The sequence below is a fragment of the Paramacrobiotus metropolitanus genome, unplaced genomic scaffold (genome assembly GCF_019649055.1).
Source record: "Paramacrobiotus metropolitanus isolate TYO unplaced genomic scaffold, Prichtersi_v1.0 Parri_scaffold0000054, whole genome shotgun sequence".
Classification (NCBI taxonomy): Eukaryota; Metazoa; Tardigrada; class Eutardigrada; order Parachela; family Macrobiotidae; genus Paramacrobiotus; species Paramacrobiotus metropolitanus.
Genome location: NW_026570274.1, coordinates 605,019 through 626,309, shown reverse-complemented (window position 1 = coordinate 626,309; position 21,291 = coordinate 605,019). Strand labels below are relative to the sequence as shown.

The following is a 21,291-nucleotide window of genomic DNA, read 5'->3' as shown; positions in this document are numbered from 1 at the left end:
ACAGTGCGCTCTTGACAGAGCGCGACAGAATGAAGACGACTTCCAAGTCGTTTTTCATGCTGACGCTGTTGACCTTGTCAGTGTTTCTGTTTTGGACGCCGAATAACTTATTTTACTTGCTTATTCGTTACGTCAACGTCGCATTATTATTCCAAATTGGTAACAATTTAAAACTGGTCCAAACTATATTTGATCCGCTGTTGTTCATGGTGGCGTTACCGGATCTGCGATCCGCAACACTTGACGTTCTTCACAATTTATGCAAATGCTCTTGAAAAACGCAGTTCTGTACAGCTCTGTACCGCACAAAATGGCTTTAATGTATTATCTTAATGCCTCTATAATTGTTATTGATTTATGATAGATATTCGCTCCTGAGCGGGATATGTAAAGTCTGCATAAAAATACGAGTATACCGTCACTGTATACGTACGAGTACATTTATATTCTCAGCAGCATCGAGCTTCTTAATCTTTTAAAGTAATCGTACAAAGTGAACGTGCAAACTTACCAGGCTATGAAATTGCGCAAACCGGTTTACGGGATTTTTCATCACACAAGTATTTGCAGTATTTTGCACTCCAAAATACAGTGGCATCACAAATACAAATTATTATAATATCAAAATATTTACAAAATGTTTTCAAGAGCACCCGGCGATTGGTTTACTGAAGCGTCAGGCAAGCAAAAAGCGCAAAGGGGACTTATGGTGTGGCATAGACGAGGAAGTAAACTCCCTTTAACCTGGCATAAAATCCCGTTCCAACTTTCTTGCGAATCTACAATATAATTTAACCAAATTGCAGTACTACGGATCGGAACCGGAGCACCAGCATCACGTGTACTTACACTAGCGGCAAAGTTCGTCCCAACACTGGCCTGCCAGTTGCCGGGCATTCCCGTCACGGAGAACCGCGACTCAAACTTCATCCGCATATACTCGGCCATATCGGACACACTGGAGAACGCCGTTACCGCTTTGATGGCAGTCTCCGTGGCGAAGATCAGCATCTCACTGGGCATGTCGGTGGGTGACAGGATGGAGTGGTTGAGGGCGTCCTCGGTGCGATTGGGACTCAGCTGGTTTAGCAGCGGCTCGTTTTCAGCGGCATGCAGCTGCTTTTTGTCGGGTTGATGTTGCGCCATACTAGGAGCATTGTTGGGTATGGGCACTTTGAAGATGGTCCGCACGTATTCCGGATTGTTCTCACTGTTGGTGCAAGGTCACGCTTATTTTGAGGGACACTCATTATTCACAGCAAGCGAATACAGAAAAGCAATGGTATTTAATTTTCCACAACTAAATAACACGACTTCCTGTATTACCGAATTGAATAATACGAAAATGACAAGACATATGTAATTAGATGACACTTTCCGTTTTGAGCCGGGCATATCATCAGCACTAGTCTTACTGTTAAGTGTGCAGGAAAGCAGAACGCTTATTAATGAGTATACGTTCTCGCGTGAAAATCGGTCATGAGCTGCGCAGCCGTAGTAAGCATTACCAGTATTCTTGTGTACTGTATGTTACCGATAACTGAACAGTCTAATCATAAGACTCTAAACAGTTATTGATTAATTGTTTAGCAAAAATTGCGTTACAACGAACAGTGTTAGCGTTACACGTTACATTTAAAGAAACTAACATTTACTAAATTAAGGTTCATTCTTTTTGATTAAGAAAACAAAGCATCACGTTGCAAATAAATCTCAAAGCTGTAGCTATCTATGAACACATCAGCATACCGTACTCACTCGATATTTTTGGCTTTTGGATGCGTTCCATGGAGCTGTATCGGTTGGATTACTCTGAACGGTGCAAGTTCTGCATTAAAAAAAGGTGAAAAGTGACGTCAAATAAGAATCCTGTATTGCGCAAAGTAATCTTAACGTTTCACGTATAAAGGAGGCAATTTCATAGTCGAAACAAATACCTTTCCCGTAGACGGAAATGAACTGTAATAGCCAAAAAATAACCGGCGCAATGAATCCCTCCATGAGACGCCCATACAATTACTCGCCAAGTACACTAACAGAATTCCAATCAGAAGACAGCACTTCACCACGATTGCATAACTGAGTTTATAAGGAAGTGTATTTACGCATAACGGAATGGAAGCTCAAGAGTAACAATCATCACAGTCTTCAGATTTCGTGCACTCGCGCGATATGCTGCACTCGTTAATGAAAATCAAATCATTCATTAACAGCCAACGTGCAGCATCTCTCTTAACGCCGCGATGTAAACCTCTAATCGGTCAGCCGGCATCCGATTACCACTGACCATTCTTCCGGCTCACCAGCTGAGTGACTGGATCGTACAGTTCCCGGCAAAAACAGACGATCAAGTGCAGCGATGCGCAGCGCGCATTGTGTGTTCGCACGGCGCGCACAGGACTGGCTTCCTGTGGCATTAAAAAGCCCCGCCACAACCGGCAACAGTTGGTCAGTGTGTGCAGTGTACTATCAGCGTGTTACATTTCTAATTAATCTCGGTTGCCATCTACAGAGCCAACATGTTCTCCATCGTGATAAGTCTTGTGTGTATCGTCGGTTATGCAGCCGGCAATTCGGGAGCCGCACAGGATGGAACGAAGAACAACGCCACGAATGGAGAACTGGCGGCCAGCGCGGGTGGCTATTATTACGACAAGTATTGTTGCCAATCTTTCGCTGCCATAGTTATTTTATTTCTGGTGTCTTTGAAAACGATAAAACTTGAATATTTTCCAGATCGCGATACCGCAACGGCTACAGTCCATACCTGTACGGACAGTATGGACCATACGGAAATCAGTATTCCAGCTACGAACCTGCCTACAAACATGAGTATGAGTAAGCTGTTTTAACATGCATATTAAATTCGAAACTCTTTTCGACTTATATTAAATCCACGTTACGTAAAAAACAGAAGTTTATTTGTGTCTGGTACAGGTATAAACCCGAATACAAGGAGAAAGAATATAAAGAAAAGGAATACAAAGAATACAAGCCGGAATACCGGGAGCCGTACGAGTACAGGGAACCCTATCTGACACAGAACTGCTACGGACAAACTCCGGGAATGTTCGGCATTGTAGCACAAGATTGCCGGTCGTTCAGCATTTGCCAATATGACGGGTAACTTTTTGATGCTTTCTACATGGGCTTTACAGAATAATTATTTCTGTTTCCAGTATTTATTGGAGTTACCCTGTAGTGTCATTTTTTGTCTGTTAGGCGCTTGGATTATATGGATTGCCCGGCGTATTTGAAATTCAACAACTACTTGGCGGTGTGCGACTGGCCGTACAAAGTAAACAACGGATTGGCGTTGACCACCAAACAGCAACACTGTGTTAATGTGGCTAATCTGTATTTGCTTAGGTTGATTCGTATTGTAATCCCATTTATAAAGAAGAGAAGCCCTACTATCCGGAAGCACGCTCCTACGAAAAGCCGGCATCCTATCCTAAAGCCTATGAAGGATACAAGGGCTATGAAAAGCCGGGTTATGCAAAGAAATATTTTTAAATTTTATGCGCTGTAAATAAATGATGACGCTTAAGCGGTTGTAATTTTATGTAATTTATGTCCTGCATGCTTTGTTATACTTTATTGTTGCATTTTGCGCAGAAAAATATATTATGACGTATTGAGCTGCCTAGGCTTGCTAAATATAAGCCACATATTGCAATATGACGAATGCTACCGGTTATTACGAAATAAAAAAATAATTTTATGCCATGACCTGTTGTGTTGGATTCTAGAGTAATGCTTTTAGTGCGATGCAGGCGAAATAATAATAATAATATTTCTGTTTGATGAAGCTGCAAAGATATCGGCGTTCTTAAACCACCAACCATGGAGTAGTGATACAATAATTCATAGTGGTGGTATAAGCAAAAGAAAAGCAGTGAGCAGCGGTGGTAAGTTAAACCAAATAACGCACTGCTTCGAAAAAAACTACAGTATTGTAGAGTATTAATCTACAACGTATAATTACGGAACATTTATTAACATGCGCTAAATAACATGAGATACTACGTTGTCATTGAATTAATATTGCGTTGTCATTGCATAAAATACATGTGCTGCTGAAAACACTTCCTCAAAAAAATAGATGAACATTGTAATCAGCTAGTTTATAGAGTTATTTGATCGGGCCACTTGTGAGGATTTGATAAACGTTTGATTCCGGTTCTTATAGCCGCATCTGACCCACTTGGCGTGAGCGGCAATCAAACGACCATGACTAACAGCATAACGGTAGCTTGGCCGTCGTGGCCGGCGCGCGCTTGACCAACGAACTTCGTGACAGTACTAAAATGTTAATGGTCAAAGTCAACAGAGTCATATGTCGGGCACCGTAAAGCATGCCGGCGGAAATTAAGAGAGTTACATCAGTCTGATTATTATAATAAGCGGCTACATGGTTACATCGTCGGACGACGCGTGGGCAGCCCCGCATGTATGTGCGCGTACCCGCCAGGTTCCGGGTTAGAGCACCTGCCAACTCGACGCCCATTTCTAGCGCTACTCAATCAAAGCGCACACGTCCGTTGCGTTGCCAGTTTTTCCCACCATCCACAATTGCGTGCTACTGCGAAATTCGGCGGATTTCTGTGCTTCTGTTTTGTTAGTTGTCGTCGCAACATTAATAATATTTAAGCAAATTGCGGAACACTTCCCTAATTATAATATCGAGAGATAATACAGGCGCCATATAGAACAAAGTCAGCAAATAAAATATGTTACAACGTAAATTCACAAAAGAACATGGCAATGCTCTATTAACAATATTACAGATGATTGCGACATTGCTTTATTAATAATAAACCTGCCGCTTGCTGCGAAGCTATTACTGCACGAAAATAAAAAACGGCAGGTTCATTAAGAATTAGTTCTGCAAAAATTATATTCAAATCCTTAGGTCCCAATTAATATGCAAAAATTATATTCTGGACTGACAAAAAACAGCAGAAGCACGCAGGCGGTAATCTCAAAATAAAATGATGTAATGCGCTTTAAGGCGCAATTCAGAATTATTATCGTTTTTAATATTACATTTATTAACTGAGACATTTGTCTAAATAAACGTGCAAAAACTGAAATCTGGATTGATAATACAAGGATGGAGAAAACAGTCCAAGACAAAAACCGGTAATCTCTACCGGTTAATAAAAAAATTGATGCGCTCAGATTAACGCAGTTCAGAATTAGGTTCTTTTAAATATTGCGTTTTCTGCTACCAATTTACTGAGCTTTAATGCATAAATTAGTGAGCACAATGTTAAGTTTACGAGCAAAATTTAGTTTTGTAGAGCGTAGTAATTTATTTAGCCGTTTCATCTCTTCGACCCGGGTTGAATTTTTTAATTGCGAAGTGGTCTCTGACAAATTCATCAGAGCGAAGTTAAATGCGGAGATGGTACAGAATGACAACCAATACAGTACAATCACGTCGGCGGGCTATGATGGATGCGTCTCACTATGTAACCGACATAGCTACGGCGTACAAGTCGACGTTCAAGTATCAAACAAGTGGCGGTGTGTTACATATTTACCGAGATAAGAAAAATAGGTGCGAGACAGATATTTTCCCTTGCTGTCAATGTTAATTAGCCCTTATGCCGGTGTGTATATAATGGCCTGAGAGCGGATGCCGAGGAGTATCATCATCTGCATTTCCCCTTCAAGTCATTTCCGTGAGCTTTCTCCAGTCGGTGCGCAAAAAAAGCAGTTAGCTGTTGTAGCGTGCGCGTTGTGTAGTTCAGTCGGCGGATTTTTCGCTCGGTCTTTTTTTTTCTCACAACCGGCATCATGCGAGCGACCACAGCGGTCGTACTGTGTCTGACCGTAACGGGACTAATTGCTCAACCTATCCCCGCCGATAAGGGCAACTCCACCGAGCATGGATCTCCCCTCAACCTGGAAGCTAGCAAGTATGGAATTTGAATTCCCCGTTTATTATCCTCCAAATATCCCTCTAAATCCGGGTATTTTATTTGTGAATTGTACTTATTAGGATTGTTGAGTCCGGTGTTGCGGAAACTGCCTTGAGTTACGGACGCGCCGCATATGCTCCCAACTATGACAGCCGGTCGTACTCTTCGCCTTATCCCACAGCAACGTGCCATGGTCACGCCCACGGCTACTATGGCAATCCCGCACACGGATGCAAAATCTTCCATATTTGCCAAGAAGACGGTCGTCTGGAGACATTCGACTGCCCGCCCTTCACCAAATTCAACAATTACCTCCTCGTCTGTGATTGGCCGCACAAGGTATGATTGCATAATATGCCTATTTCATGATCTATTAATTTTCACCACAATTTTTTTATTTTTTTTAAGTTATTTTTTTATTGCGTACAATTAAACGAATACTTTAAATTTTTCACTACACAGTAATTTTACAAATTTGTTTTCTTAAAACATTGGCTTCCTGGTTATAGCCGCCTACAGTAAGAACTTTTCTGAATGTTATAATTTTTTAATTTTGTGGCTTTTGTAACTTCATTACTCGATGTATTTCATGAGTTGCAAAAGGTTACTTAATCTAATAATATAGCTTCATATAAAACTTTACGGAACGTTAATTCACTGTGCAGGTTGACTATAACTGCGATCCCATCTACAAAGACGAAGACTACCCGCCGCAGAGCTACAACAACGCCTACCCCGTCGACAAATCCTACGTTCCCAACTTCATGAATCTCTACCCGGTGAAGCCGGCCTACAATCCTCTCTCATACACTCCAATCATCCCGGCCTACGCCAAAGGCTACACGCCCTCCAAGTACGTTCCGGAATACGCGCCGCACAAACACCACAAAATGCCGGTGTACGATGAGGTCTACCCCAAGACGCCCACCGTCTACTCCGTCCACGAGAAGATGCCGTACAAAGCGTACGCTGAGAAGGTCTACGACTACCCGGCCTATCCCGCCCCGAAAGCGCACTACCCGGCTGAGCGCATCATGTACGAGAAGCCCGCCGTCTACCCGCTGGACAAGCCGGTGTATCCCGTAGAAAAACCAGCGTACGAGAAGCCCGCTGTCTATCCCGCCGAAAAGCCGATGTACCACGAGAAGCCGGTGTATCCCATGGAAAAGCCCGTCTACCACGACAAACCAGTCTATCCCATGGAGAAGCCCGTGTACAACGTCTACCCGGCTGAAAAGCCCGTCTATGAGAAGCCAGGATATGTTGCCCCTTATCCTCTTCCCATGGAGAAGCCGGCGTACCCAGTTCATTACGAAAAGCCTGCCTACAGTGCGTATCCGCCGCATCATATTCCTGGCTACACAATTATTGTTGATAAGATTGTGTATTCTGCAGATAAGCCGGCGTATGACAAGCCAGTTTATCCCGCCGAAAAGCCAGTGTATGAAAAGGTCATCTATCCCGTAGAGAAGCCGGTGTATGAAAAGCCTGTGTATGACAAGCCAGCCTATGAAAAGCCGATCTATGACAAGCCAGTCTATGACAAGCCAGCCTATGAGAAGCCTGTCTACGATAAGCCAAGCTACGACAAACCCATGTACGAAAAGCCCATGTATGATAAGCCGGTATACGAAAAGCCCATCTACGATAAACCAGCGTACGAACGTCCTGTGTATGACAAGCCCGTATACGAAAAGCCTATCTACGATAAGCCCGCGTACGAGAAGCCCGCTTACGAAAAACCCGCATACCCAGTGGAGAAACCCCAGTACAACGTCTACGTCGAGAAGCCAGCGTACAACGCCTATCCTGAAAAGACCGCATACCCGATGGAGAAACCCGCGTACGTCGCCCCGCAGCCCGTCGCCTATCCAGTGCCTTTAGAGAAACCATCCTACCACATGGAGAAGCCCATGTACAAGGAGTACGTCACCAAGCCCATCTACAAGCCGGCCGACTACGAGAAGGACCTGTACAAACCCGAGTACCAGCCGGAGAAATCCTACATCCTGCCGCTGTTTCCTTACAATACGTATGCTGCGGAGTATCCCGCCGCCTATGAGCACAACAAACCCTACCACTACAAACACGACAAATATCCCACGGTGGCCAGTTATGCCAGCTACTTGAAGAGCTACAACGCTAACCCCTATGAGCCGCAGCCGTACGGTTATTCCCCGGTGCCCTATGTCAGCTACCGCAAACTGGCCGGTCTCTTGAAGAGCTACTGAGCTGCAGTACAGCCGCGGTGGGCGGTGGTGGAAATGATAATTTATCGAATTGAGTGATCGTGACACCGTCGTGTAGTATGGCTATACAGACTGTGTTTGTTCAGTGGACACTGTACATACTGGCTATTGAGCTTTATTGACATTGCTTTCCATTTTTCTGACATGACTCTTGAGTGGCGGTTTTGCATAATCATGCGACAGTGTTTTTTGTACTTGATCAGTTAAAATTAAATTATGATGATTTTGAGCTATGAGTGCCGACCGGATGGGTTTGTTCACTTTATTACATCAACCGTAAAAACACGATTCTCCGACTATAGGCAATTATTCAAGTTTTTTTCTACAATATGGCACATCTCCTCAATTAAGATTCATAAATCAAAATTGAATTTTCCAAATATATATCAATATGAGAAAAACTTTGCACATATAAATACTCTAATATCACTTATCTGTTGTTTGTCAGAAATGCATACTCTACCTTAAACGTCCAATCCAGTATCCAGTTTTCCATTGATACTTACTTGTTGCCACATAATAATATTATTCTGAATAATAATAAGTGATAATTATATAACCAGCAACAGTATTTTAAGCTACATTGCATGCGGTCAATATTGAAATAGATGCTGTAAAATTTAAATATTTAGTTTTATGAGTGGCCATTTTTTCTTGTCAATTTGACGGTATTCGTGTTCAATTCCAATTATATCTTCATCGACCATAACGGTAACACCGTATAAAAAAAGCAGAAAATACAACAGTAATGCATATGTATCGGAAGTTAACAAATGCTAATAACAGGGCAACAGAACAAAAAAAACAATATTCCCGTTACCCGTGGCAATCGAATTGTCACAGTATATTACACTATTCCCGTAACAGTGTAGTTATTGTGATTTAAATAAGCCCTCAAAGTTGACTGCAGCAGAATATCCAGCTGAAGCTGCTTTTTGTTGTTGAAATCACCATCGTCCAGCTGCCACATGAGCAAAAGGTACGTCAAGATACCACCAATAAGCTAAAAAACCATTAATTTTTGAAATCAGGTACGTACATCGATAACTTAGTCTGAACGACAAATCGTCGGCAAAACGTAACGTGGATTCAGACATCCGCTTACCGTAGCAATGAAAGTGCGATCCACGACAACAATTTTTGCCAATGACATGCCGATGTTGTTGGTTTTCAGCCGGTTAATGTGGATCAAGAACCGGTTGCGTTGAGTGAGACTCATTTCGTTGTCCATAATCAAAACATCTTCCAAGATCGGAACAGCTGCTTTCGCCTAAAAATCAGGCTTACGAAATATCGACGCATACTGTAATAATACGGGTGTACAGTAATACGGGTATTTGAGAGACTTCCCGTAATCACATCTATTAATTCCAGAAGAAGGAAAGCGAAAAAAACTATTGTCGGTTCCAATTAAACCGGTAACGCATTCATTATCAATCGTTTGCGCGCACTGAGCAGCCGCGTTGAGCTGCGTTGGTGGTTTGTGACTTGTGCCACAATACTACAATCACTCGTTGATAAAATTGTCGTACTGCATTTCAGTGCATGCATGATTTTGACACATACGACTCATGATACGAATGTACAGATACCTTACCCTTTCGTTAGTGTAAATAAATACCAGCGTTCTTGACGTCACGTCCACAATAATCTGGACCAAATACAGATATGCGAAGAACATACTGGATGGTTCTGCCTCCTGTCGCTTATACGACAACAGTCCCAGCACATCTGAACCGTAGCGCATCATGGTCACAAACGACAGGATATCGTCAAGACCCAAAAGGTGTTTCTCCAGTTCGACGTGCTTAAGCATAAGATTACCGACAGACGCTATAAATGACTTTTCTCGTCTATCGTAACAGCAGCGGATTTTCGTCACAAGGCGCTGAAAGGTCAATCCTAAAATCAAACTTAGGGTTATGGTGAAAGAATGCATGACCTTTTCAGCATAAATCATCAAAAGTTTGCATAACGTAGAAAAGGCGGACAGCGCGTCAATTATGTAAAACGCTTTCGAGTTTTTTTGGCATTCAACGAAGCTGCAATAGATGTCTCGATAAACGTTGAATTCGGTGGTCGGAAATCGCAAAAAGGGCTGCACACCGTACAACACTATCATGACCACATTGTAGAAGCTTAAAGCGACAACCATAAGCAGGACAATTCGTCTGTTGGTGTACGTTAAAAATGGCTGGCTGAGGACGATCAGTCGATCTAAGAACGATGTGATACTATTAAAAACGATGGCCGTATAAATTGTGCTGTAAATCAGTGCCAGCTGACTTTGCGTTGCAGCTGCAACCGATAAAACATCTTCCGTGGAATTCGTCGCGCGTCCCAAAGTTTTGTGAAAAAAGAATGCAGCGATCATCAGGGCATTGGCCACTAACCAGACACTCCATATACGTAGGAGAGTTCTGTGCAATGCACTGCAAATTTTTGATTTTGCGTAGCAATGATGGGCCGCAAAGTTTCCAAAACCGGCAAAACGTAGCAATTTTATCCATGGTTTCAACATCCTTTCCAAAGGTATATCGAGAAACGTGATAATGGTCATATTTACGTGTTTTTGCTAGTTTTTCGTTACTACTCAATTTAAACAGATGCAAGCTGGAGATCCTTACGGAAGCGGTAAAGCAGTTTGCACGATTATGTCATAGTACTTTGAGTGACCGTGAAACAATTTGTTAGCAGTAAGCTGACTAGACGCATTTTCGTGGCATTATCGATTACGAATTGGCACAGTCTGCTGTAGGAAGGGACTAGCGTAATGCAGCTGGCACAACAAAATGGGACTACGGGAATGTGGTGACGGTATAGCGCTCACCGTTTTCCATTTTCCATACTGTATAGGTTTAACATGTGTTTGCATATCGCCAGTATTACGTGGACATGATAACCTTCAAAGTAAATGTTTGGAAACTGTTAAGCAAATGCACATAGATGTCAGTAAATATTTTCAGGTATCACCAAACTGATGGGGCTCTTCAGCTGTACCAAAATTGATAGTCATATTTCAAACTGCTAGTGAGCTGCGGTGTGGTAATCAGTAGGGGTGGTAATATCGTATGATTATCAGAATAGCATGCCATTTATTTGTGTATTTAATCGCCTTTCGAACAGTAGAAATGTAGAAATTAAAGTGGCTGCTCGAAAAAATACGTTGACTGCTGCATTTCAATGCACTTTATACTTCGTTTAAAGATTTTAAAATAATTATTACAGTGAAAATGTTCATTATACATTATTAGTTATAATTCGAATTAACTTTTGATAATCTTTGACAGAGGAAGTCTGGTAAACTGAACAAAGTTTGATTTTCCGTCCGGTGAAAGAGCGAGGCAGCTTTGGTAGTCCCGGTTCCCATCGTTCTTGTCGCGTCGACATTTGGAGTCTAAGACAATATCGAGATACCTCTTGACAGAAGCACTTTGACGCGGCTTTTGAATCCATTTTTGACTTTCGGCATACCTTAAAACAATAATTAATTAAATATTATACGCTTGTACGTCTGTATTTTACCATTTTACTTATTGACCAGCCAAGAACATGGCAACAAAATCTGATATTACCGACCATAATTATATCGGTTTATATAGTCTGCTGCTGCTCTATAAGATCATTAATATATCTGTTCCACATAATTATCATATCTATCTGCAATCATATTCTATATAGCCATTTAGTGCGCGTCCGATCACTTCGGCCGCGTTACATTTCGGCCGCACAGGTTCACTTCGGCCAACGTTCATTTCGGCCGTGGCTCACTTCGGCCAACACTCAATTCGGCCAATGCTCATTTCGGCAACTGGACGTTTCGGCCATCTTAGCTTTTCTTGGGTTTCCTACATTTTCTAGGTTTTCTTTGGTTTTTTATGTTTTCTTAGGGTTTTAAGGTTTGTTAGGTTTTCTTAGATGTTTTTAGGTTTTGTAGGTTTTCTTAGCTTTCTTAGGTTTTCTTATGTTTGTTCAGTTTTCTTAGGTTTCTTAGGCTTTCTGTGTTTTCTTAGATTTGTTATGGGTTTTTTAGGCTTCTTAGGTTACTTTAGTTTTCTTAGGATTTCTTAGCTTTCTTATGGTTTCTTTTCTTTTTTTCGATTTTCTTATGTTTTCATAGGTATTTTTAGGTTAAGATGTTAATCAGAACAATCGGGAATATGAGACATTATGGTGACTGTAACACTTCAAAAACTGCTCAAGCAAATTGTGTGTGCAAAATTAAATAGAATCTGATCAACTTTTTGCGCGTAAGGACTTAGCCACTCTGTAGTTACACGGTGCATATTAAAAGTTTTGGAAAACCCAATTTCCGCTGAAATGTTCTGTGGCCGAAGTGAATGGCGGCCGAAGTGAGTGGCGGCCGAAGTGAGTGGCGGCCGAAAAACTTTGGCCGAAATGAGCGCGGCCGAAATGAAAACGGCCGAAGTGATCGGTAGCCCATTTAGTGTTATGACTCTGATCTATTAAAAACACGTAACAGTGTGTCGTGGTTGCAGACTGACCTTCTGAAAAAGAGAAGAACATAATTGGTGTACAGCTCTTTTTCCTCCACCTGAATAAAATTAGTCCGTACCCTGGCAAATTCAGTCAGCACAATGTTAGAGTTAGCACGGATAACACATTTCCCGAAGAGGAGTTATCGTCTTCATTTCATTTACCATCGGTCAATGTCCCTTTCAGAACAGTTGAGAAATCCTGGAGTAAACACTTGCAGATCACTGGGATTTATGTCGTATACCGGTATTTCCACTTCATCGACTGGTGCCACCGGTGAAACGAGATCATCCTCGGGCTTCTTAGATCGCTGTTTTCTAGCCCGTCTAGCGGCCTGCATGCATTGTCGCTGGCGATCGGTTATCAATCCGAGAACATACTGATTATCAGGATCAGAACTATCTTCTGGCAGGCTGGCCAGGATGCGGGACACCGTGGCATTGTCGAATTTCGCTCGTTTTCCAGCGGGTGGCATTTTCAGTTAAACAGGCTGTTAACAATGTCCCTCTGGCGACTGTATAAGTAGTCCGGTAATAAAGCAGTATTTTAAACAACTTGAGTGAGGTGCTAAATAGCCGTTCTATTGATGTCTAAATCAAAAATCAAACTCGGACGAAACTATTGCAATTTTCTGGGGTTTTGCCTAGAATTTTATACAATTCTTTGAGTGAAAAATTTACCGATTATGCAGTGTGAAGAAACATGATCCGGCATGTTGAAACGTGCTTTTGCAGTTTTGCACACTGAGAAAACTGTACCGGCAAATACGCGAAACCTGCATGTACGTACAGAGCAGTGGCTGAGAGGAAAGCGTCGTGTGACCATGCCGATAACGCGAAAGCCGGTGATAGTCGACCGACTGTTACGGGTGCTTGAAATTTGATGCAACTACGAGTTTGTACGAGTACTTCTTCAATATTTTTCGCTTTTTATGGAATGCTGCAACGCGTTCAATGCTTCCGTTGTGTGCACGCTTCTGCACAAGAACTCAGCCCCTCTAGCGCGCGGCTACATGTGCAAGGCAACATAAAGAAACAAAGAAAAATGAAACTTCCGCAAAATAAACCCTCACCATACAAATTTTCTCGCATTGGTCCAAACAAAAACGTTTGTACGACTCCTTTTTAGAATACTTTGCGTACCTCTGTTAGTTACAACAGAAGTACGTTAGTGTAACTAGTACTGTTAAATTTATAAGGTAATGTCCCTTTTGTATTTGTTAGATTGTTTCTGTATTCGCACATTTAACGAATTAACTAGTACTGCTAGTTATCATGCGTATGAAGTGCAAATAGTACAGTGAAAATCGGTACATTACGAAAAAACATTTTGGGTGCTGACAAGCATCAGCTGGTATTGTCTTTCAAATGCGACGAAACTGAAGTTCTTGCACAGCATAAAATAGAAACTAAATATATTACGCGAATAGAGTATGCGTTCTTGTCAAGCATGTTGTTTGCCAAGACTTCGGGACAGCGTATTTGTAAGTACCAAATTATAGATTAATTGTACGTACTTCTATATTTAGAATGAACAGCAAAGTCTCACCACTAACAATTATGGTCGTCAGTCGGCACAATATTTATCATAAATATTTACGTTTTTCATGTTAGATGCGTGGTAATTAACATATAAACTTTCAAATATCAATATCAGAACGATTGTTGTAGTGGCACGCGCAACAAAAATGGCAGTTCGTTTACGAAAGTTTTCCGACTATTATGTACTACGTACAGAAACATCCATCAAGATATTTGGTTGTTGCTTTTAGCATACTGTAATCTGTGCAGCATTAAAGATTTTCTGAAATGGTTTCAGTGCGTGAGGTAGCTAGGTCCTGGATGAGTTTGTAACGGTTGAAACTGCACAGCCTGGCCTTGATGTCCCGGTGCAGAAGTATTGTTAGGATACATCGGATGCCCGTAATATCCCGCTGCTGGCGGATAATTCGGCAGTACAGCCGGTTCATGTTGTACCGGCACCATCACATGCGACACCGTGGTGGTGGCAATGGTGTGCGGCAGTTTACGCAATCGCAATCCGGTGAACACCGCTTGGATCAGGCTGAAGAGAAACATCAACAAGTGGAAACAGAGGTTTGCGGGAACCGGACCGTCACCGTAACCAAGATAACTGTGATAGTCTTGCACAATGCTATAACCGTTTTGGTTGATAACATTATGAACGTTTACATAAGTACCGCTGCCGATCAGTGAGCCGAAATAAATCAGGAAGGAGAAAGCGGCGATGGTAGCCAGAATACTGAGGATCAGGCTGATTTGGAGATGGCGTCGAAGCGAGGCGATGGACAGCTGCGTTTCTCCTGCTGCTTCGTAGGCGACTATCCCACATCCGCCGGTAATGACGAAGAAGATCCCAATCCAAATTCCCGACGCTCCACCGGTACGCATCACCGCTTCGAACGCATGATATTCGACAAAAGCTGCAACACAACTATGTCTCTTGCAGATTTCTTACTCTATAAATTGAAAGTAATTATACTTCTATGCATACAAAACAGGTAATAAATATTTTATTAACGAGAAAAACATCATAGGCATGTACATGTACATCATAGGCAAAATAATTTAATACTGCATGCACTTACAGAAAATGTCGCTAATAAGTAATGCGATACCGCATAATATCTGTATAACGCTGAACACCAGTGTGCTCTTGCTGCGCGGTGGTTGGGCAAGGTGGGAATCCGACGGAGGCGACATATTTATTACAGTTTTTATTACGATTTATTAATACTTTGGAAGCTAATTATTACTGTTAATGTAGTAGGCAAACAGAATTCTAGAAAGTAACAACGAAGAAACATTAATATTGAAGCAATCCAGATTGCTGATTTCTGTAATACTGTGTGCGTATGAGATAAGCATGAATGGGGTTTATTTACTTTTGGTGCGCTATCGGCTACACAGGTAGCGCAAAGTAGCATGTTCTCCGATAAACACGTTCATTAATAACTGTATATTGCTGCGCAATACATGCACGAAGTCAAATAATCTTTAATGGACCACCTAGCTCCATTTAGATAACGCTAATTAGGCATAAATCCTGATATTGTTCATTATAGCAACAGGATCAGTTCAGAGACCGATTGGGCCAGTAATAAAAAGGTCATTAAAACTTGCTTGTCTGGTTTTACAAGCTGCACTTAAAAATGTATGCCTCAAAGTTTGAGGCGCTAGTTTGATACCCTACGTCCATGACGTCATCAGAATGAAAAGAATGCATGTAGTTTCGGAGGCAGTAACAACCTCTATCGCACTTCGTAATTCCACGTACATTTATAAAATCTATGTATAACAATTATTGTACTGTACCCGCGCGAGTTTAAGGGACAGAAAATTGCCCCAGACCGCCCGCACTAGGCGTCGGCTTCTTTGACATCAAAGAAACCGGCGCCTAGTGCGGGCGGTCCAGGGGGATTTACTGTCCCTTAAACTCGCGCGGGTACAGTACCAAGATCCAGTAATTTACTGGATCTTGGTACAGTAAGTGTTATACAAATGAAAACAGTGTTGCGCACAGCGCGTGAGTCTTCGATTAACCACTCCTTGTACTTTAAGATGAACCAAGCTAAAGCTAATTAAGCCTATCAAATTAAGAGAAAGCACGAGTTACGACGCCCGACTAGCATTAGCGGAAATACGCGTAGTAAAACCTGGATGCCGCTGTAAGCCGGCCTGCCAGTGCTATTAACGCCTCATGCCTTTTCGCTGAAATCTTCTACATCGGCATCGTGATCCCATAATCTTTGCTTGCATCCTCATTTCCTAACAACAACAAACCCGTACAACGCCTAAAGACCTGCTCAGTGCAAAACACAACTGTCAATAATTATCAGGTCGTCGTTGGAATTACCGTAAAGAAGTGCGGTTTATTGAAAGCAGCCATTAATGTTATTTCAAATAAATGCAGTGGAACAGCGCTCTCGTCCAAAACCTCGCCAGGGTCAGCACAAACATTCACCCGAGATTCTGGGAAAAAATGGTCGATAATCGTTACTTCAATAATAGGCGACACTATCGGCTTAATGGTTTCTGGTGGCGCGACGGTTGCCCTATTCGTGCGCTGTATGAGGGCAAATGTGCATTGTATTGTCACGACAATAACATCTGAGCAGCTTTCTGGATGCATTGATTTTTGCATGGAATAACAGCTAACGGCGTAGAAAGTTCTTTGTATCTGCTAGTAAACGTTGCAGGTGCGAGTGTGCGGTAACACTGCGAAAATATTAATATGTTTGTGTTGTGCACGAAAGCGCTTGGAATCATGGCAAATTCGATCAAATGTGACGGCGTACGGTGTCTGTATGTTTCTGGAATTATTACTTGTGGGCGAACCCCTTCGTTCTGTACTTACGCATTTTCCGCTTAATCGGGTGAAAGTTGAAGAGTTTGACTGTGCGTGTGCGTAACAATTAAGGGAGCGTTGTAGGCCGGAGCGCTCACGCTGTGCCACAGGCTTAAGAAGTGTTACGTACTTTATGTACCGCGCTCGGTAATTTACCTCACTGATGGTGTTTTCGTGCTCAACTGCAGCGCCATGTGCCCGTTAATTAGATCTGCTTTTTCAGTGCATACAATAGTCTGCTCCAAGCGGAAGTTCCAGTTCTCGGTATGATCTGTACAACGCACCGCTTTTGTCACCTTACATATGCACTGAAATGCATAATGCGGTTACTTCATCCGGAGTTTTTGGGCTACCAAGTCTTTTCAGTGGCACAGTCACTACCTTTTTAATATGTGCTTGCAGTTGCGGCATCAACAGTTTGCTCAACTTTCATAAGAACATCAGAGAATCATAGCCCGAAAAAGGGGTTCTTATTCGCTTTTCCATCGTTAAAATATGGAAACCCCTTGGACTTCCAATGCGTCGTTGCATTTACTGAATTATTCAACTACCGGCAATAGGAATAACTCTGCTTCAGCTAGTGCGAACTCTGTGAAATTATGGACTGCCGTTTATCTTGTGCTGTGCTTCGAAGGAGCCGTTGGGAATATATCCATCGTGCTTTTAATTTTTTTCACCGCCAAACTGCGTTCTGGATGCGGAATTCTAATTGCGCACTGCCTGATTGCATACACGATACTTTGCTCAATCAGTTTCCCTCTCGACGCCATCTGTGTATACGAGAAGCAGCTTAACCACTGGGAGATTAAACAGAGCCACTGTAAGATTGGTCAGTGGCTGCAGATGACCGCGCGGTGCGTCGCATCATGGACCGATGCATATATCGCTGTTAACAGGTTTCTGGCGTTTTTCTTCCCGTATAACTATCACCAACGTTTTTCCAGAAAACTCACCGAGAAAGTTGTTTTAACCCTGTGTTGGGTGGCTGCGGGTATTCTGGCGCTATCCGGTTGTTTCGAACTGGGAATAACTTATACAACCATTTCACTGGGAACTTGCGCGGCGCTTCCGAATAGCCGGTTGGGAATAGTGGTCTTTGCGGCTGGATTTTACATACCGGCGGCTGTTACCGGTATCGCGTACTTCATTATTTATCTGCAGTGTTGGAGGAACACTTGCATGCGGAGTAAAGTGTCGGATGCGAAGCATTCCAAACCCGAAAGGAAGCGCATGTACATTACGAATATGATGTGTGTGTCGTATCTCTGTAATATTGGCTGCTCCATGATTATGCCTATAACGGTGGCCATATCGAAGATTAGCGAGAATGATGCCATGTATCCGCTACTAGTGATGTGGTTGGCGGTCGTGCAGTTGTTGGGATTCGCAACGAATCCGGTACTAACTTTATAAATCACACATTAACTTTTGACTGTATGTCGTTGTCTCGCTATCTCACCATTATACGTACTTTGTTTTAAATGTTAGATTTTGTTGATTTTATTAGATAATCTAATGAAGTGCGTTCATTTTTTAGGCCGTATACATAGCATACATTTAGTGTTGGTATCATATGATTTTATGTTCATAACAAAACTATTTGTTTTCTCCAGCCCATTTGTTTCGCGATGAATCGGGATTACAGAATAGCGATACACCGGATGTTATGCACCAGACGTCAAAGCCACTCGACACGAAGTGGAACCGGTGGCACAAATGGGAAGCCACCGCTAGATTATTGATATTACTTGGTACTAAACAAGCAGTGCTATGCACGATCAAACAATAGTTCGTAATTTCGTACGTACTGAATGCTTACCCAAAACAACGCGCACGGAAAGAGTTACACAGTTGTCCGTCTAAGCTTATTGTTTCGGAAAATCATGCAGATATTACTGTTGAATGATTTATGCCCACGGAAATTTTTTGGGAACAATTTGTTATGTAGAATTATTTTGCGAAAGCGAGCTGTTGTGTCAGCCCAAAATTTAATTTCTTTGAAAACTATCCATGATGCGCTTGAAACACTTTTGTCGGTTTGCGTACCAATAGACTATGACATGACCATTGCAAAAAATATACATATGATTGTATGCCCCTGAATTTGAAGTGGACTTGACAGTTAGTACCTGGTTTTTAGTACGTCAATGTAATTATTGTAAGCAAAGCTACAGAATATATATATATATACAGTCTGTATATATACTCTGTACATACATTCGGTAAAACTGTACTGCTTACTGTTTTACTTGACTCGTCTTCTAGGAAAACGCTTTAAGTAAGCGTGACTGACAAATCTGCTTTTTTCCGTTGCGCTCAGCATAAATTTCGTTTTACCGCCACCCTTCAGTGTCAATCTGAAAAATATGGCGCCCTAACCGGGCGGCACCAGTGAATTAAGGCTTTTTCTTGAGCAAACCAAAATGGATCAGTTAGTTCCGTAGGGCAATCTAACGTACAGTACAATCTGAAAGTTCAGGCTTTCAAATTCTTTCTGATTTTTTGCGAATATCGGAAATATACTCATAATGCTGTCATATACTGTTCTGCGACAAAATCTATTTGGAGAGTAGTTTTTTAACTTTTGTCAATGTTGCTGTTGGTAATCTTTGGCTTTATTATCAAAACAGGTTATTTTTCTCTAATTTATTGCTTTATTGCAAATAAATTTGAATAACGGCTTTAAGAAAGTATTTTTGACAAGATTCACATTCTTCGTGCATTTTTTAACTCTAAGGGCGTCCCAGGCTTTCTTTACTCCAGCATATTTGCCATGCAAAAACAGCATCATAACAGCAACAGCAGTTGTCAACGCTTTTCTTCCTCAACATCCGACTACAGGGAAAAACATGCAGTAAAATCAAGCGCCCCAAAAACATAACATAAAACGGGGGCAACTTAAAGTAAAGGATTTCGTTGTTTAACAACACTGTTAATTTGCATGTATAATGAATGTTTTTAGTAATTGTAAATAATAACAGAATCACTCCATTTCCACAAAATGTTCCGGTTCCATATTCCACCTATTTGTTAAAATATTGATAAGGAATGCGTCATGTAGTTTGTTAGAGGTTATTAATTTTGCTGGCTCGTTTCTTGCAGCTACTAAAAAGTTTGCCAAGAAACACGTATCGTACATTTAATAAAGAAAAATTCATCGATTACCTAGTAGAGTAGTATGAAACGTTTTATCTGCATGTTGCCGGAAAAACGTATTAATTTTTCTGATTTCCTAGTTCTGTGGAGAATTTCCATTACAGCATGAAGTATGCTGACAAGAGCAAAAATGAACGCAGTTCTACGTAGGGCTCGATTCGATTCGGGCGCTCGGCAAAGAATACTTGAATCGACGTGAGATATTTTGCTTCTCCAGTCAGGTTTCGAGAAATACGGTGCTGTCGCAGCATTGCATCCAAATATTTCATGTATTACTTTCGGCAGATAACTGAAAAGTGCGTCGGCATGGCTGCTTTTAGAATACTTTCCGCCTGTATATAAAACACAGGCGCTAGATGATTATTGATTACTACTAACATAAGAAGCGGAATTATTACCAACTGGAAGCTCCTGTTGACTACACTCTACAAGCACATACTTACTCGCCTTGTACAAATACTTGTATTTTCGGCAAAACGTGGTAAGTACTGTATTTCTTTTGGAGACCCGCATTCCAACATGCCTTTCATTATTTATTTTTCATTGTTTCTTTCATTTGTTTTCATTACTGCAGCCACAGGATAAAAATGGACTTTTCGCTGTGCATTGCACTCGTCGCTGTTCTGCTCTGCAGCGTAAATACTGTAAGAAACGCAAATTATTTCTTATTTCTTATTAGAGCACATACGCCGGCTCCCAAGTTCACAATACAGATATTTCCATTTTTTTGTGCTTCATAAAGCGCTCGCACGTGCCACAGCAAAGGGCATCTTTAGCGTTGATGCTCGCCAGCTGCCAGAATCGACGGCCATAGTCATGCCCACAAAATCAAAATATAACTACGGACAAAAATCCGGTGCTGCATTGTACTAGCTTGTGATAATATTCGTCCTGTACTGTCGTGTTATCGACGAGCAGGGTTTGCAAATCTGCTAGTTATTTCGTTCTTACAGATCAGTTCAGCTTCTACAAATAAAAATTTTCTAAAACTACAAAAAGGCCCCTTGATCAATATGGCGACAATATTCTGTAATTTCAGGCCGTTCCAGTTTCTGCTGGTTTAGACAAGGCACAAGGTGTCATGCGTCTAT

General features: G+C 41.8%; 5 protein-coding genes across 6 annotated transcripts; 2 read left to right on the top strand and 3 right to left on the bottom strand.

The window, feature by feature from the left end:
- Nucleotides 1-520: 520 nt before the first annotated feature.
- LOC129592711 (uncharacterized) lies at nucleotides 521-2,078 on the bottom strand. Its single transcript, XM_055488814.1, has 4 exons — nucleotides 1,938-2,078; nucleotides 1,759-1,828; nucleotides 850-1,210; nucleotides 521-779 (listed from the first exon to the last, which is right to left on the bottom strand). The coding sequence occupies exons 1-4, from the start codon at nucleotides 1,999-2,001 to the stop codon at nucleotides 705-707; spliced, it is 570 nt and encodes a 189-aa protein (XP_055344789.1). The 5' UTR covers nucleotides 2,002-2,078; the 3' UTR covers nucleotides 521-704.
- Nucleotides 2,079-2,467: 389 nt separating this feature from the next.
- LOC129592701 (adhesive plaque matrix protein-like) lies at nucleotides 2,468-3,690 on the top strand. Of its 2 annotated transcripts, none has more exons than XM_055488803.1 (5): nucleotides 2,468-2,656; nucleotides 2,737-2,832; nucleotides 2,938-3,123; nucleotides 3,223-3,298; nucleotides 3,370-3,690. In XM_055488803.1, exons 1-5 carry the CDS (start codon nucleotides 2,520-2,522, stop codon nucleotides 3,514-3,516), a joined length of 642 nt encoding a protein of 213 aa, XP_055344778.1. In that variant the 5' UTR covers nucleotides 2,468-2,519; the 3' UTR covers nucleotides 3,517-3,690. The 2 variants fall into 2 exon arrangements, with proteins under 2 accessions (XP_055344778.1, XP_055344777.1); XM_055488802.1 differs by having other exon boundaries at nucleotides 2,737-2,838.
- Nucleotides 3,691-5,670: 1,980 nt separating this feature from the next.
- Nucleotides 5,671-8,409, top strand: LOC129592647 (uncharacterized). Its single transcript, XM_055488729.1, has 4 exons — nucleotides 5,671-5,927; nucleotides 6,011-6,269; nucleotides 6,596-7,259; nucleotides 7,326-8,409. Exons 1-4 carry the CDS (start codon nucleotides 5,806-5,808, stop codon nucleotides 8,159-8,161), a joined length of 1,881 nt encoding a protein of 626 aa, XP_055344704.1. The 5' UTR covers nucleotides 5,671-5,805; the 3' UTR covers nucleotides 8,162-8,409.
- A 2,876-nt stretch (nucleotides 8,410-11,285) lies between these two features.
- On the bottom strand, nucleotides 11,286-13,392 carry LOC129592710 (uncharacterized). Its single transcript, XM_055488813.1, has 3 exons — nucleotides 12,841-13,392; nucleotides 12,685-12,756; nucleotides 11,286-11,653 (listed from the first exon to the last, which is right to left on the bottom strand). The coding sequence occupies exons 1-3, from the start codon at nucleotides 13,149-13,151 to the stop codon at nucleotides 11,446-11,448; spliced, it is 591 nt and encodes a 196-aa protein (XP_055344788.1). The 5' UTR covers nucleotides 13,152-13,392; the 3' UTR covers nucleotides 11,286-11,445.
- Nucleotides 13,393-14,155: 763 nt separating this feature from the next.
- On the bottom strand, nucleotides 14,156-15,500 carry LOC129592689 (uncharacterized). The gene is made up of 2 exons (XM_055488787.1): nucleotides 15,285-15,500; nucleotides 14,156-15,119 (listed from the first exon to the last, which is right to left on the bottom strand). Exons 1-2 carry the CDS (start codon nucleotides 15,397-15,399, stop codon nucleotides 14,491-14,493), a joined length of 744 nt encoding a protein of 247 aa, XP_055344762.1. The 5' UTR covers nucleotides 15,400-15,500; the 3' UTR covers nucleotides 14,156-14,490.
- Between the last annotated feature and the right edge of the window lie 5,791 nt (nucleotides 15,501-21,291).